Source organism: Rhynchophorus ferrugineus, unplaced genomic scaffold, assembly GCF_030347505.1.
Source record: "Rhynchophorus ferrugineus isolate W39M unplaced genomic scaffold, kcgeb_rfMv2 rfM3, whole genome shotgun sequence".
Classification (NCBI taxonomy): domain Eukaryota; kingdom Metazoa; phylum Arthropoda; class Insecta; order Coleoptera; family Curculionidae; genus Rhynchophorus; species Rhynchophorus ferrugineus.
Window position 1 is genome coordinate 50,820,895 of NW_027472582.1, and position 14,221 is coordinate 50,835,115.

General features: G+C 32.4%; 1 protein-coding gene across 2 annotated transcripts in view; it reads left to right on the forward strand.

Moving 5' to 3' along the window:
* LOC143193247 (uncharacterized) overlaps positions 1–14,221 on the forward strand; it is a 327,672-nt gene that overhangs the window by 304,764 nt on the left and 8,687 nt on the right. For both annotated transcript variants that reach the window (XM_076399328.1, XM_076399327.1), the window contains exon 5: positions 372–570. In XM_076399328.1, the coding sequence (XP_076255443.1) occupies positions 372–570 (199 nt within the window). The remainder of the gene's footprint in view (positions 1–371; positions 571–14,221) is intronic.

Here is a 14,221-nt window from a genome sequence, read left to right on the forward strand (position 1 = left end):
GTAAGATGAAACTTTATTTAACACTCAGAGTGTAGATATTACCATTTCGGCTATTCCTTATATCTTAGATAATTATATTAATACAAGAAAAGCAAAGTAATAACCAACATCAGTAATATCAGTTTATTTACATTTTTGGTTGCCTTCCAAAACAAATGGTGAACTTCACTATCATGTACTTTGATAGTTACAAATAGTTTGAGGTTAAGATCTACAGAAGTGTTAGAACCGGTTTAACCTTCTTCAATATCAACTGAGTAATCCTATAATAAAATAAATATTCTAACATTATACTCAATAAAATTAAGAAGATTTTACAGTTGATGAACAAAAAAGTCCTTACATATAATTAATTAAATATTTGATTACAGGTATGCGAGAAATGTTCAACTAGGAAGCACCCATCCAGAGAATTGTTCAGGAGCGAGTCCTTTCTTGAGATGATTCTATATCCGTCTCATTTCCACAATGGCCGATTGACTTTAAAATGCGTCGCCCAAATTAGAGATTTATATCAGCAGGATACCGACGTCACCTTCACCAACGTTAAAGATCCAATTCCTGCCAGAGGTGAGTTCGCTTTTATTACGTAATTTTTTCGTTACACCATGAAGAAGGATCGCGGGAGAAAGAAGGAGGGAGCGAGGTGAAAAAGGATGGAACCTTATCGGACCAAAAGCAAATATAAAGTTCGTAATTTATTGGGAGAATTTTAATACGACATTTAATAAAAATGTAGCCGTAAAAATTTTTGTTACTCTTAGCGCACTTTTAGGACTTTTTATTATTTATTGCAAATTGTATCGAAAATATTGCTTTTTTAACGTGAAAAGATATGTCGTTAAAATTTAGATGTTTTTTAGTAAAGTCATAATAATTAAAAAATTTATTATAGAACTAATGTTTGTCTAGTTCGGGAAGTTTAAAATAACCTATTTATGATAAAGAAAATGAGAACATCTTCATTAAGCTTAATTATTTTATAGACTTGATAAAAAGCACTTTTATATTATTTGGTCTTTTACATGAGGCCCCTGTGTTTTAAAGTTCGACCACACCCGAAGTATTAGTTCAGGTCTCATTTGTGCTTCATTTACACTATGAAACTATAAACATAAAATATTTGCGCTAAGATACATATATTAGTGGCCACAAGCAGAATATATAGTTTATTCAAAACGGTAGTGACACGGGAGACCTGTCAAAATGTTGCAATGTTGCCGCAGCAACTGTGAGTTTTAGTACATTTTGGCTCTGACGTATAAAAAATTTTAATGTAATAATGTAACAAAAATATAATAAAATAAAATAATGAAACAAAAATGTTATGTATTATAGTTTATTTTAGTAAATCTAAGGCATATATTATCGAAGAACTTAAAACTACAATTAATTACACAGCCACAATAATTTATAGGTTAGAGTTGTTTTATTATACATACATTGAATTTTTTTCCACACTAGCATAGGTAGTGTAGCATATTTATATTTTACGCTTAGTTCTTGTTTCTTTCGATGCAATGTATCCTTGTAAAGTCATTATGATATTAGTATATATTCTCTTTAGTTTGTCCTGTTACTGCCTGTATACATCTTTCTTGATAAAACTGCATTTAATCGCTGCATTCTCCTTAATGCATTTGCCATATCTGCAAAAGAGTTAGTATTATTTCTCTCCTCATATACATGCAAACCAAATGTTCATGTATATTTTGAACAATAACATACATACTCGTAAAGCATTCACACTCTATAATACAATTACCTACAATTAAAATTTATTTGTTGTATACTGATCTTTAGTTGTTTCCTATTTCATCACCCTGTCTTGGTAATTGTCAGCATTGAATCATAAACCAAGATTCATTAAGTTTTATTCAATCACTGTCACTTTCAGAAACAGTAATCAAGTTAAAAACTAAGATGTTTATTTCCAATCTATCAAAGACTTGCTCAAAATTCTACCATTTGTCAAGTTTAGTTATATTCTTCTTCAATGTGCCTAATCGAGCTCGCACAAAACGAAGGTGTTATTTGCGACAATGCCTCTTTCCATTAGTCCAGACGGTTCTGGTTTGAATATGCTTCTCGACCTGAATGCAATACCCCATATCAACTCAACTGTATTGAATATGCCGTGAAAGCGAGGAAGACATAATACTCTGTGGCCATAAAGTTAAGTAATCTGATCTACCATGAATATTTTCTCATGCTTATTTCTCAAAAAGTAAATTACATAAAGTGCACAATTAAATATTTCACATATATTTACGGAGTAACAATTTGAAATAGTTCATTCTTTAACATGATTTCCTCGAAACTTATTTTATGTACTTTAAGTCATTCCTTAATTGCAGCCTTTGTTGATGCACCAGTGTACTATCTATATGGAGATATGGTGCATTGTACATAACAATAGCTGATGGTTCCTCTAAGTTCTTTAAAAACTGACTTCCAACTACTGTATAAACAAATTATGGCGCATTTCTCCATACAAGTCACCATTGGACTTAGAGCAAAACACTAATTCTGCACCAGGAATGAAAGCATTCCTGTGTTCAGCATGAACAATTATATGTTAGCAATGAATAATTAATAAATGTTGACTAACAAAACCTAATCGATAGTTATTCCAACGTTTACCTTTTCCCATCAACGTTTGTTGTCTTTACCCTATATTTATTAACATCTTGCCATGAGCGACCCAACATACCATTCTGAAATATTTATGTCTTATTTAAATATATAAATTGATATAATAATTCTTCCTTGATTTTGTTATAAGTTTTTAAAAATGGTATTATTTTAAAAGAAACTCTGGAAGTTTCATTAAACCCCTTCGTGGGTTATCTTTACACCACTTAAATCCTATATTACCCAACAGTGTATGAAGTAATGTTCTACATCCCTCAAGTAGCTATGTTTATGTTTTGGCTTTTTATGGAGACTTTTCAGTCTAACTATTTTCTCTAAAATAATTGTATTAAATTATGTTTCGATTGTGAAAACACTTACTGTTTTTTATATTTCGTATATTTGATCTCTGATACAGCTAACAAGCCTTGATTCGACACCTGTTTCGCATAAACACGGTTTCTTTTTGGTGAATTTAAGGTTATATTGTTTTTTATTTGTTGAGATATTTTAGTGACTCTGCCCGTACTAATATTCAGTGTAGCACCAACGCAACCTTTTTATACAACTCCATATAATATAAAGTATATATAGGTATAGTATAAGAAATAATATATAAGAAAAGTATAAGAATATAGAACAATTAAGACAGAAAATAAAATATAGAATTTTAATTGTTTTCTTTTATAAAATAAAATGAATGAAACAAACGCTATTAATTAAACTAAATATTTTATCTGAAACTTCATATACCTGCAAATTATTTTATTATTGGAATTGTTAATTGAGTTTGATATAATTTCAATAGATGCTAATGTAATTTATGTTATAAACCATCTGAAACCTCCATCATGTCAGAGCAGTGTTGTTAGGGTTGTATTAGACTTTTAGAAATTGCTAAACACATATATATTTCTGAGTTGTAAAATAATATTCGGAGTTACCAGCTAATTTCAAACGAGAGTGCTCCTTGGTATTTTAGTCACCGACTTGAGCTTGAATTTGAATTTGAAAAAAAGGGTTCTAAAACAATTTGAATTCAACATTGTTCCTATGAAAAATATATACACAATAATAGCCAACCACATCTATCAGAATATGTGAAAAATTTTTTAGGAATTCTTAATCAACTCAATTCAACTGAATCCCAAATCCCAAAAACTTTAAATTTCTTAAAATTACTAAAAGTATAATATTCTCATTTCACGCATTCAGAAGCCTTAAAACCTAATTACTAGCCATATACTACCTTTGTTATTGCTCATTTTATAGAAGCCATTTTGTTAGTGAGATAAAAAAAAATAAAATTATAAAATTTTTAGGGCAATATCATCAGCCACAAGAAGAAACGGGCATATTGCATTACTATAAACACTATGAGTTTTAACTGAAGTTACGTTATCAAGAACATATACTTATTTTATATGAAATTGAAATGAATAGTAACTGTAGATTCCTATATAGTATAAGTTGTCTGCATGTATTTTGATCAGCAATATATAATACAAATTTGCAATATATAAAATGCGAAAAGAGCTATATAATTCATCGGGTTTTCACATTTACCTATAAAAAAAGTTTTCGATTTGGTATTAGTGAGTTATTTACTTTATGCAAATCGCCAAATTGCTAATCACAAAATTGCAGTTTCGACATTTGATAATTTCATTGTTCATTTCGAAACTCCAACAAGACGGCTTAGCAGTTTATGAATTAATTATATCTACAGGTTTACATGCGACATAGATTATCCAAAACGAGGCAAAATTGCTACGACATGAAATGACCAAAAATGTCATTTCATATCTCAATCCGTTTCTGACTTTCTATCGTGACTGAAGATGAAAAGTGAATCTACTTCAACAGTCTCAAATGTAAAGCGGATCCTTATTTCAATAAATTTTTGGTGTGAATATGGTGGGATCAACAAGGAGTGCTACGAGCCACTAGAACCGAATGAAACTGTCAGTTGAACAAACTGTAGAACGTACTGTTGCATATGTTAATAGATTAGCATAGCGAGTAATAGATGTAAAGTCATTATCTGGTATAACAATACTCGGGTAGCTTACTCACCAGATATAGTGCCTTCTGGTTACCATTTGTCTATATCGATGCAATATGGCTTCGCACATTGTTCTAAGATGCTGAAGAAGTACAAAACTAGATCGACAATTGGGTTGCTGCTAAATCAACATTGTTCTTTCAACGATATACCGCTATGCTGCCAGAAATATGCAAAAATGATGGAATATCATAGAAAATGTATTGGTTAATGTATATTGCACCAATTTTTATCAATACATTCTATTTCAAAGGGAAGAAAATGATCAGAGAGTACTTCAAGTACTAATAAAATTATAAGATTGCATAGCTTTAAATTTATAGATAAATTTGAAAACAGTTTTAACATGGTCCTTCGAGCCGTGTAGTCAACCATAATGTACAGTTGTGTACAAAATTGTATTTAAATTTTTACTAAGCATTTTCCTCGTGTTTAATTTATGAAACCTTTATTGTTGTTTGTATATAATTTTTATTCAAATTATGAGGAAATCGAAGGGACACACCCTTATTAGTATTCAATTTAAATCCGCTATCTAATTGGGCCATTATGCGAATATATGTTAGCCCCAGTCCAATTAGAGCCGGTAAAATAACCAAAAGGACGACGGAGCTAATCTGCCGGCTTTCGAATGATTAAAGGTTATGCAGGTTCGGATCTGCCGCATAAACACGAATAAAAAGGCCCGAGGAACCAAGCTAATGTAATTTTCCACAAACTTTAGTATCTCCGTATTGGTTGCATGCATTCGAACGGCGGCGATTTATTAAAACGAATTTGTTTTCTGTTTTCTTGGAAACTTTTCCGGTCCGGCGGAACGGGCCGCGACTTCCCAATGTTCCGCCATTTCCCGGTCGTTTTCATGCTAACGCAAACTTACAATTATGAAACGTCTATTGTCGTCGGAATTTCGCGAAATGTCCACGGCGAAAGGTCCGTTCTGGCGTCGTCTTTATGAAAGTTTGTCGAAAAAATTTGAATCACAATGGAATAGAATCGAATGTATCTTGAACTGCGCTTTAAATATACGCAAGCGGTTGGGAAAAACTCGTTCTATTGCTGCATCTCTTCCTCCATAACACAACTTAAACGAAAATTTAATATAAAGGATCAAATAAAAGTAACAAACAAGAAACTCAAACATCAAAGTATCAAATAACATTATCAGTACATTTAGCTTTAACTGGTTACGGAGGGTTTGAATGATTCGCTGAAATGAAATCATTTACCAGTAAAACCCGTATCAAAATCAACAATATTTGTCATAAAACATCAAAAGTCCTTGAATCGATTAACACAAAACAAAAGTAAAAAGTAGAAACGAACATTTGCCAAGGGATTACTATTGGTAGAAAAAGAAAACAAGGGACTGGCAATTGACAAAGGAGTAAGATTTGGTGGAGAAATTAGAAAATAGAATTTAACATTGCTATAGTAGTGGCGATAAGAGGAGACACTGAAAAGGTACCAGACAAAAAGTCTACTAAGATACATATTAGTAAAGGATAACAAAATAAAAGCTAATATACGAACTCTTAAATAAAGGATATGCAGAAATATTTATAGGAAAATTTGATAGAGATATGGACGGATGCAGAATACTAATCTAAGAAGTAGAATTATTTTAAGGATTTAGTACTACATGCAGCAGAATAGAAAATGGTGACAAACAAAACAAAGAAAAGAAGCTCCGATCTGAATATATAGCATAGTCAAATAGATTCAAAAAAATCTGATCAGGTTTAAAAATAAAGTGTAATATTTTTAACAAAAATAAATGCATTAATAGCGCTATTTATAAAGTATAATTTCTACACTTAAATTTAGTCGACAGACGGACATAAACCCCAACCTATGATTTACTATATTTTTACCTAAGCAAATCTGATTTAAAATATATCGAGCATTACTAGTATTCCCAGTATTAGTATCTAGTATTACTATGTTGCATTACCATGTTGTAATGTTCCAATTAGGAAACAATATTTTATTTTTCATATACACGAATTTATTAGAAAATTGGTTAGATGGAAATTTTAACATTTATATTAAATATTTATTTAATATATATAATTTTTTCCATTTTTCTCACATTATCTGAATCCCAATAAATTTTTTTGAATCTAATATTTATAGTAAAAATTCGTAGAAATGTTGATTTGTCAGCTCACAATTCTTCAAATATGAAGATATATACAAATTCAAATATAAAAAAAAATATATGAAAAAATGTTGTTTGCGCTTGTGCACAATTAATTATAATATGATTCATTCAGCGCAGCTTAAATTCAGTAAGATTTTTAAAAATAATGTACAGATGAAACGGCGATAACGGGTAACGGGAAAATAGCAAAATACATTTTAATAAAGCTTATAGATATCAACGTCGAAAACGAAAAGGAAATCAGAACAATATATTTAACTGAAAATCGAGTTTTAATGACTTTTAATGTTATCGACTTTCTGATTTAGAAAAATGAAATATATTAGTCTTATAATAAATATTATTTTTAACCGACTTCAAAAAATAAGGAAGTTCTATGTTTGATTGTATATATTTTGTTAATGTACGTTTGCCGATTTGTATGTGAATTATGGACCGATATTTAAAATACTTTTTTATTCGGAAAACTTCCGAGGTGGTCCTATTGAAACCAAGTCTGATGGTGGAAAGGGGGGAAATCGAGGGAAACCCTCAAATTTCAAAGGCACGTATTAAATTTTCACATATTTTTTTATCAAACAATCAGATATTGGGTGTAATGTTATTCACGTTTACTTTTAAAGCACCTATCATATCATATGAGAGGTTGTACATATCCAACAGGCAATTTTTTTTATGGTGCAGTGGTTATTGCTTTAATCTCACATGCGCAGGTAGGGGGTTTGACTCACAACAGATGCAGAGTACTATCACAAATTTTAAACAATCACAAACATAAATTTACGACCATGACCAGCAGGATTTGAACTCGCGGCTATTGCAACTGTAGGAGGACCGTCCTATCGCCTTTACCACTGCGCCACCAAGTCGGATTTTTTTTCTTTTGATTATATTAATTATAATAATATAATTATATTGGCTATTGATTATAAGTTGAATTTTATTGTTCTATTAATGTAAGCTATGTGTCCAAAAATTTTTAATTGCATTTTCCGGAACCGGCTTCACTTTTCTCTATAAATTCACTTTTGTGTTTCCTATTAATTTAGGATTTTCCTATATAGGTTCTCTACAAATTCTCTTTCTCTACAAATTCTAATCTAATTATTATATAAGAAAATAATAATAATTGTTATATAAGAAATTTAAACTAATTCTAAATCATATAATAATTTATTATTAACTTTGAAGTATTTTCAATTTTATGTTTGAAGTGTTGCAACGAAAGGCAGTAATATCAAAGTTTGTTGGCCTGTTGGTGAATTTCTAGTAGACTATGTGAGTTTACATTAATTTTGTACGCTTCTGGTGGCCCTGGACTGTGATGTTGTGGTGTACATTTTTTGTGACACACAGCTTCAACTGCGATACTTTTTCCTGAGCTCCACTTAACTGTACTAGGGAATGCGTTGAATACTTGCTGAACTGTAGCCAACGCAACATTAACCTGTCTTCTTATCGCAATATTTAATTTAATTCCGGTTAAATAAATACGTTCAAAAAGTATACCAACTGCGTCAAATATTTTGGAAAGGTGGCGATCTCTATACACGTAACCTAACAATGCTGCAACTTTTTTAAACCGTTGGAAAAGTAGGTTTTCGTTTCCAGATCTCGATACAAAATGGGCCTCCGTGGAGACGATGACCTCATCATTCGACTCAAATTTCTGCCCGACGAGTGATGCTCTCAAGTTCGGAAGCAAAAAAAAAGTCACAGGCCGGCAAGTCTGAAGAATACAGTAGAGAGGGCGGCAGTTCGTAGCCCAATTCGACCATTTTGGCCGTAGCAAATGCGGAGGTATGAGCCGGTGCGTTGTCATGGTGAAGGACCATTTTTTTCTTTACCAAATGGTGTCGTTTTTCTGCAAATAAGCGTCCAGTTAGACCGATAATTCGGCATTTGCACAGCCCTGCGACTCTTTTACCCTTTTCTAGGTAGTCGATGTATTTCACACTTTATGAATTTCAGCAAACGGTGTCCACTACCGATCCATCATATTCCGGCCGATAGGACAATTTTCGTCTTCCTTGAAGCACTTTCGCCGGGCGAAGACTATTGTTTCGGCTATCCCTTGATCTTTCGTGTGTATCAGTGGATCCATGTTTCGCAGAAACCCCTTCTTAATGAACTTAAACAGCATTAAATAATGCTCTGAAGTGGTCTCACGGTTGTGCTTCTTGCAGGATATGACTCACGCGGTCTTTTCAGATGCCTACTGTCTCAAATCTCTCGCACGTTTTTAATCGTGGATTTTTATCATGTTATCCTCCTTGGTAGTTGACTTCGGGGCACCTGGGGGTGGCTCATCCAGATTCGACGTGCGATCACGTTGAAACTCGTTATACCAATTTTTGACGGTCACCATCGAATTAGAAGGGTCCCCGTACCCTGCGTCCAAGCGCTCTTTGATTTCATTGCCCCGTTCCGCACGTGGTGAAAACAAAACTACGATTTCGATTCGACTGAAATTTGATAGTAGCCGATAGTGAATTTCTCTTGCGATAGTGGCGCCATAGGGCGAAGCGCCTCCATTTTTTTTACCTGGATTTTAGTTTCTGTTAAAACATCTTTACACCTCAGCATCTGGCACACCTGAGAGATGCACTATATCTTGTGTACTGTATCACTTATATATAAGTGAATATGTAATTCAAAAAGTACTTGCAATTTAATATTTAAGAAACATTCTTTATTCGATATTTTTATCCATTCCAATTATAGCAACATATATTTGAGGTGAACTCATAAATAAAATTAAGAACTGCAAACAAATTAATTACAATATAGTAGACAGTTGAGTCAATATGTAATTTTTACAATTCACATAAATGATAATTCCTCATAAAAAGTACTAAGTTTCCATATATTTACATGGTTTAAACCATATGACTGGTTACTGTTGTAGATAACTAGTGATATATTTGTTAGAATAAATTCTTCATATTACAATACTCTTAGGCCTAATTCGATTCTATTTTGTTGTTTTTTATCTCTTCCGCAAAAAATAATTTTTCTATTTGGATTCTACATTTAGTCAGTGAAAGAACGTTTCGTTTCGCTTAAATCTCTGTAATCTAATCGCCAGATTGTTGTGATATTTTGAGACATATCACATTTCAGAATGATGCTCGATTAATAATAGAACTAATAAATAAATAGTAAGGATGAATGCAGAATTATTTTGCTTCTTTTGAAAATATCTTTTTGGTTCGAAAAGCACTTAATATTGGTTATATAAATTTTGTTTTATATTTTCATAATAAATACAAATGAAAGAATAAATATACGGAACTAAAGAATAAGGTAAACTGAAATATATTTCAATGGACGATAAAAAATCGGCGTTGACGATGGAATGAGTTCCAGGATGATTTACTTCGCCAATAATCGAATTTTAACTTTTTTAAATGTCGCCTAATTTCATCTTCTTCCTGATTCGGAAAAAGTTCCCGAAACTTCGCAGACACTTCGCGAAACTTGGCAGAATTTTCACCAAATTTATTTTAGATGGTAACATTGTGTTTAAATTATACTTTTTATGGACTTTTTCTTTACCCGCGTTGTTACGCTTATTTTATAGAAAGGAAAAATTTTCTTCCGACAACAATGTAATGATGTGAACGCGTAAAAAAACGGAAAACTTTTGAAATTCAAACGTAAAATATGCCGAGAACATGCACAATACCTAGTCCATTACGTTATTTTTATCTTTTTCTTGGAGAAAAACCAACTGTCTCGCTCTTGAGGTGGCGTTTTTCATATTTTAATACAATATTCCAGAATGTCATATATCGTACTGCTTGATCCTAAGTTTAGATAACCAAAAATTTAGTTTTTAGTAATTATATGTTTTTAGTTATATATATATATATATATATATATATATATATATATATATATATATATATATATATATATACCGAAAGTCCCCGGCCTACCATAGTTGATTATAGCCACCCTCCAACTTTTCGATACCATTTTTGTAGTCCGATTTGTCCTTTGCTTCAAAATACGCCTCAGTTTCGGCGATCACCTTTTCTTTCGACGAAAATTTCTTCCCAGCGGGCATTTTTTGAGATCTGGGAACAGGAAATATTTCCTGGGGGGCAGATCTGGAGAATACGGTAGATGAGCAAGCAATTCGAAGCCCAATTCATGGATTTTCTCATCGTTTTCACTGACTTGTGACACGGTACATTGTCTTGGTGAAGCAGCACTTTCTTTTTCTTCAAATTCTTTTTCGGCGATTTCGTCCTTCAAACGGCCCAATAACGCTATATAACAGTCGTTGTTGATGGTCCTTCCTTTTCCAAGGTAGTCAATGAAAACTAGTCCATGCGCATCCCAAGATACAGACGCTATAACCTTGCCAGCCGACTGCTTTTTGCCGGTCATCGTGAGCAGTACATTTGGATGACTGTCGATTGGAACTGAGAGTGAAATGATGGAGACATGTTTCATCTGTTATCACATATCGATGCAAAAACTCGGGTTTATTACGCTTGATCATCTTTAAACAATGTTCCGAATCATAAACTCGTCGTTGTTTTTGGCCAAAAGTGAGCTCAAAACGACAACCACTTTGCACAGAGCTTTCTCATACCCAAATATTCGGGAATAAAATGTTTCCAGGTTCAGTTGATATCTTCAGAGTGTCTGCAATTCCATTAAATTTCAAAGTACGGCCATTCAATATAATATTCTGGATGTTTTCGTCGCTAACAACCTTTTTTGGGCGTCCACTGCGTTCATCGTGTTCGGTACTCATTTCACCACGCCTAAACTTAGCATACCAATCCTTGATGGTTGATTTTCCTGGGGCAGTGTCCGAAAACTCGGCATCAAGCCAAATTCTTGTTTCAACTGTATTTTTTTCCTTCAAAATGAAATATTTTATCAACACGCGAAATTCCTTTTTATAAAATTTTTTACAATAACAAAAGTTGCTTCACTCGAAATGCTATAATTCACAAACTAATGACAGCTCTTAAATTGGTACACGCATGTTTAAGAGTATAAGGGATTTTAAGCTAACTAAAAACTTATGGATTGAGTTGTAGTAGCGCCATCTGTGTGTCAGTCCGGGGGCTTTTCAGTTGACCTGTTAGTTCGCGATTAAAACCAGTTACTTTAGAAAAAACGTCTTATCGGATCGCCAATACGCTTTTGGGAAACAACATTCAACGAATGTTAAGGCTCATAGAATCACAGATTCATAAGGAAATCAATAAAGGAAATAAAACTTGTTTAGCAATATTCATATTTTTAGATGTTGCTCAAGCTCTCGATAGTTTGACATGAGGTTCAAAGCATAGAATTAGAATTTCCTGACCAATATTCAAATATTTCATAGTCATATATGATTGACCGATACTGATACTGCAGCTGTGTCACAGGGATGTGTGTTGGGGCTAGTCCTTTAGCTGCTGTATATTGAGGACTTGCATACATTCAATGAAAACACTGTTGCTATATTTGCAGTTCATTACTGCACTAGTCATTCGAGATAACACACTGAATCGACCGAAATATTACATTAAGAATTATGCCCAAAGACATGAATGGAGGCTTCATCAGCACATCAATATTTAAGGTCTTCAGCTCATAGATAATAATGGCTTAGTCAGAAGATTAAGGACAGAAAAATTATATGATTATAATGAGGTAATAAAAAGTAATATTGTTATTAGTCAATCTAAATACACATTAAAAACAGTGGCATAGATGTTAGAAAATGTTTGTCTTTTAGAATAAGAGTTATGTAATTTTAAAACCGTAGCAAATTAGAAGAAAACAAAAAGCATATTAGTGTTAATTTACTAGATTAAAAAATAAATAATAATGGTAATTAAAAAACTATTATCTCCTTGACAGATTGTATATTGACAAAATGTACACATACGCACAGAAAAGGTGCATATTTATTTGTTGATAGTTGTTTAAAGTTAACTTTGAGAATGTTATTTAAATGTTCTATTAAATATTTTGATTTACTTCCAGAAGCTATAATTGCTTCTTTTTCTCACCTAATGTATATTTGTTCTATTAAATATTTTAAAATTCCTCAGGAGGCAATAACTACTTCTTTTTATCACCTAATATGTATGTAATATGTATCTTATTTCCAGAGTGACAACAGGAGAAAATAGATCTTGTTATTTCCTTCCACCAGATGTCAATCAAGCTTCACCAGCATCTGTACCTTATAAAATATAGACGGCAAAATATCTTATTTAATATATTTGTGACTAGTTGACTATAGCATCATGGGCGAGATTATCAGACAATTCAGTTTTCGGTACGCACTTATGACTCGGTAACCAGAAGAAGACAGGCGGTGACCAAGAGAACATTTTGTTGGGAGACAAGGTTTTTACTTTATTATATTTATTATGTGGGAAAACGCTACTAAACATTTTTGTAAATATATAATTGAGATGGTCAGAATATAATATAATAGATATAAAAAAGTGTTAAATAACTGTGATATTTAAGACACTTTAGTAAATTCAAGATAAATCCTAATATCGTATATGCTCTATAAGTGGTTCCCAAGGAATTGATGCTGAAACTGTTCATAAGATAATTTACCATCTGTGAAAAATATTGTTTTATGACCTGAATGTCTAACTAGTGACGATACCATCTTTCGAATCATTTCATTTAAACTATCAAAACAAACTTTAATTTCAATTAATATTTCGAGCATACACTGATCCACATAACTTGTAACTACTACCCGTGGAACTATTACATCTCATTACACTCGAATCTTCACTGGATCCGAAATTCCAAATAAAATTACAATCCCGGACCTAACACATAGATGGGGCTAGTTTTGTTGCTTTCACCACTTTTTCAGTTAGTACTAACCTTTAAAAGAAAGGTGGTAAAATTTCATAATATTCTGCTCATAAGTGTGGAAGTTATTGTCTTAAGAGTGACACTACTTTTGTTATTTTCAAAACAAGAGATCTAAAACAATTTCATGTATTAATTTTACATTACATCTTGATGAGAAAAAATACTGTTCAAGCGAAGCAATGGCTTTGAAAGTGTTATAAGGAGCCCACTAAAACGTTCCAACGTGGTCGTAGAGACACTGATGATGCAGAACGCTGTGCACTGTGTGTGCACGTCCAGATGAGATGCTTACACCAGAAAGCATAAAAAAATCCACAAAATCGTTTTGATATATCGAAAAGTGACGCTGGGCGAGTTAGATAACATTATAAGGGTATCAAAAGAACGTGTTGGTTTTATATTGCATGAGCATTTAATTATGAGAAAGCTCTGTTCAAAGTAAGTTGTGGACCAAAAACAAAAACATGTTGATGATTCTAAGCAGTTTTTGA